At 41.4% G+C, this 1,110-nt stretch overlaps 1 protein-coding gene across 1 annotated transcript in view; it reads left to right on the top strand.

The window, feature by feature from the left end:
- The window catches only part of LOC106941031 (hyaluronidase-1-like), a 6,594-nt gene extending 5,947 nt beyond the window's left edge, over positions 1–647 (top strand). The window contains exons 3-4 of the mRNA XM_015023952.1: positions 1–37; positions 125–647. The exon at positions 1–37 is cut by the window's left edge and continues 9 nt beyond it. Coding sequence (XP_014879438.1) covers positions 1–37; positions 125–532 — 445 coding nt within the window. The 3' untranslated portion in view covers positions 533–647. The remainder of the gene's footprint in view (positions 38–124) is intronic.
- Positions 648–1,110: the final 463 nt, after the last annotated feature.

The following is a 1,110-nucleotide window of genomic DNA, read 5'->3' as shown; positions in this document are numbered from 1 at the left end:
AGTGATCTTCTGGGGGGGCGCCTCCTATGCAACTCGTGTAAGAGAATTACTTTCCCTAGTCCTCTCATGTTGCATATGCTGCTGTTATGTATTTTTAAGTTAATATCTATCCTCTGTGCTGCAGAGTGGCTGTTCTGACTTGAATAACTATTTTCGGGGACCAATGGGCCGGTACCTCCTCAATGTGACCACAGCAGCAAAGGAGTGCAGCCAGAAATTGTGCAAATTTAACGGTCGCTGTCTTCGCCGAGCACCGGACAGCGCCGTGTTTCTGCACCTCAGCCCCACCACTCACAAGATCATAAGTCAGAGTGGAAAGCTGAAGGTCAGGGGATCCCCAGGCCAAGCAGAGCTGAAGGCCTTCCGTCAGCACTTCAAGTGCCAGTGCTACAACGGGACCAAGGGTGAAGGCTGTGAGATGGGAGGAAAAGGAGGAAAAGGAGAAAGAGGGCAGAGTAGTGCCACCTCTGTTTTAGGGATGTGGCCTCTCTGCTTTGTTCTCCAACTCAGACTTCTCTCTCTGTTTCATTGAGGAAACCAAGAAACCAAATTATTCTCTGACTCTGCCAGCACCGAAAGGGAAAGTTTTGGTTTTCTGGCCTGAAAACAAAAATAAACTGCATTGTGGAAGCATCACTTCAGGAGCAGTGGGTGTTCAGTGCTTGGATTCAGAGGTTTAAATGGTAACAGGTTTCCATTTCAGCACACATTGAACTAAAACTACAGTATGTGTTCTGGAAAGTATTCTTTCTGTGTTTATTTTATAGTAAACGTAATGGGTCAATTAAATCCTTAAAAAATGGAAAAATGCATATCCTCCTGAGAACTTAAGAAGAAAATTTGCCTTGCAATTTCTGTGTTTATGTGATTTCCTACCTATTTAGGCCAAAATTAACACCTTACCATTTTGTTTCATTCATTTAATTTTTTATTAAAATTTCACAGCATGTCCATTGTAGTGGACATCAGGACGATTCAGTCTAAAATTTGACCAAATTTTAAAAAAACGGAAAAATGTACAGATTAGCGATTAATGAATCACATTAACCCAAGAAGAGGTCAAATTTTAAAAAAATACATTTAATAACCAGAAGTTATCCATTTCTGGTT

The sequence above is a fragment of the Poecilia latipinna genome, unplaced genomic scaffold (genome assembly GCF_001443285.1).
Source record: "Poecilia latipinna isolate Pla-1442-1.1 unplaced genomic scaffold, P_latipinna-1.0 Scaffold3467, whole genome shotgun sequence".
NCBI lineage: Eukaryota > Metazoa > Chordata > Actinopteri > Cyprinodontiformes > Poeciliidae > Poecilia > Poecilia latipinna.
The sequence above is the reverse complement of the archived record's forward strand: the minus strand, read 5'-3'. Positions and strand labels throughout refer to the sequence as shown.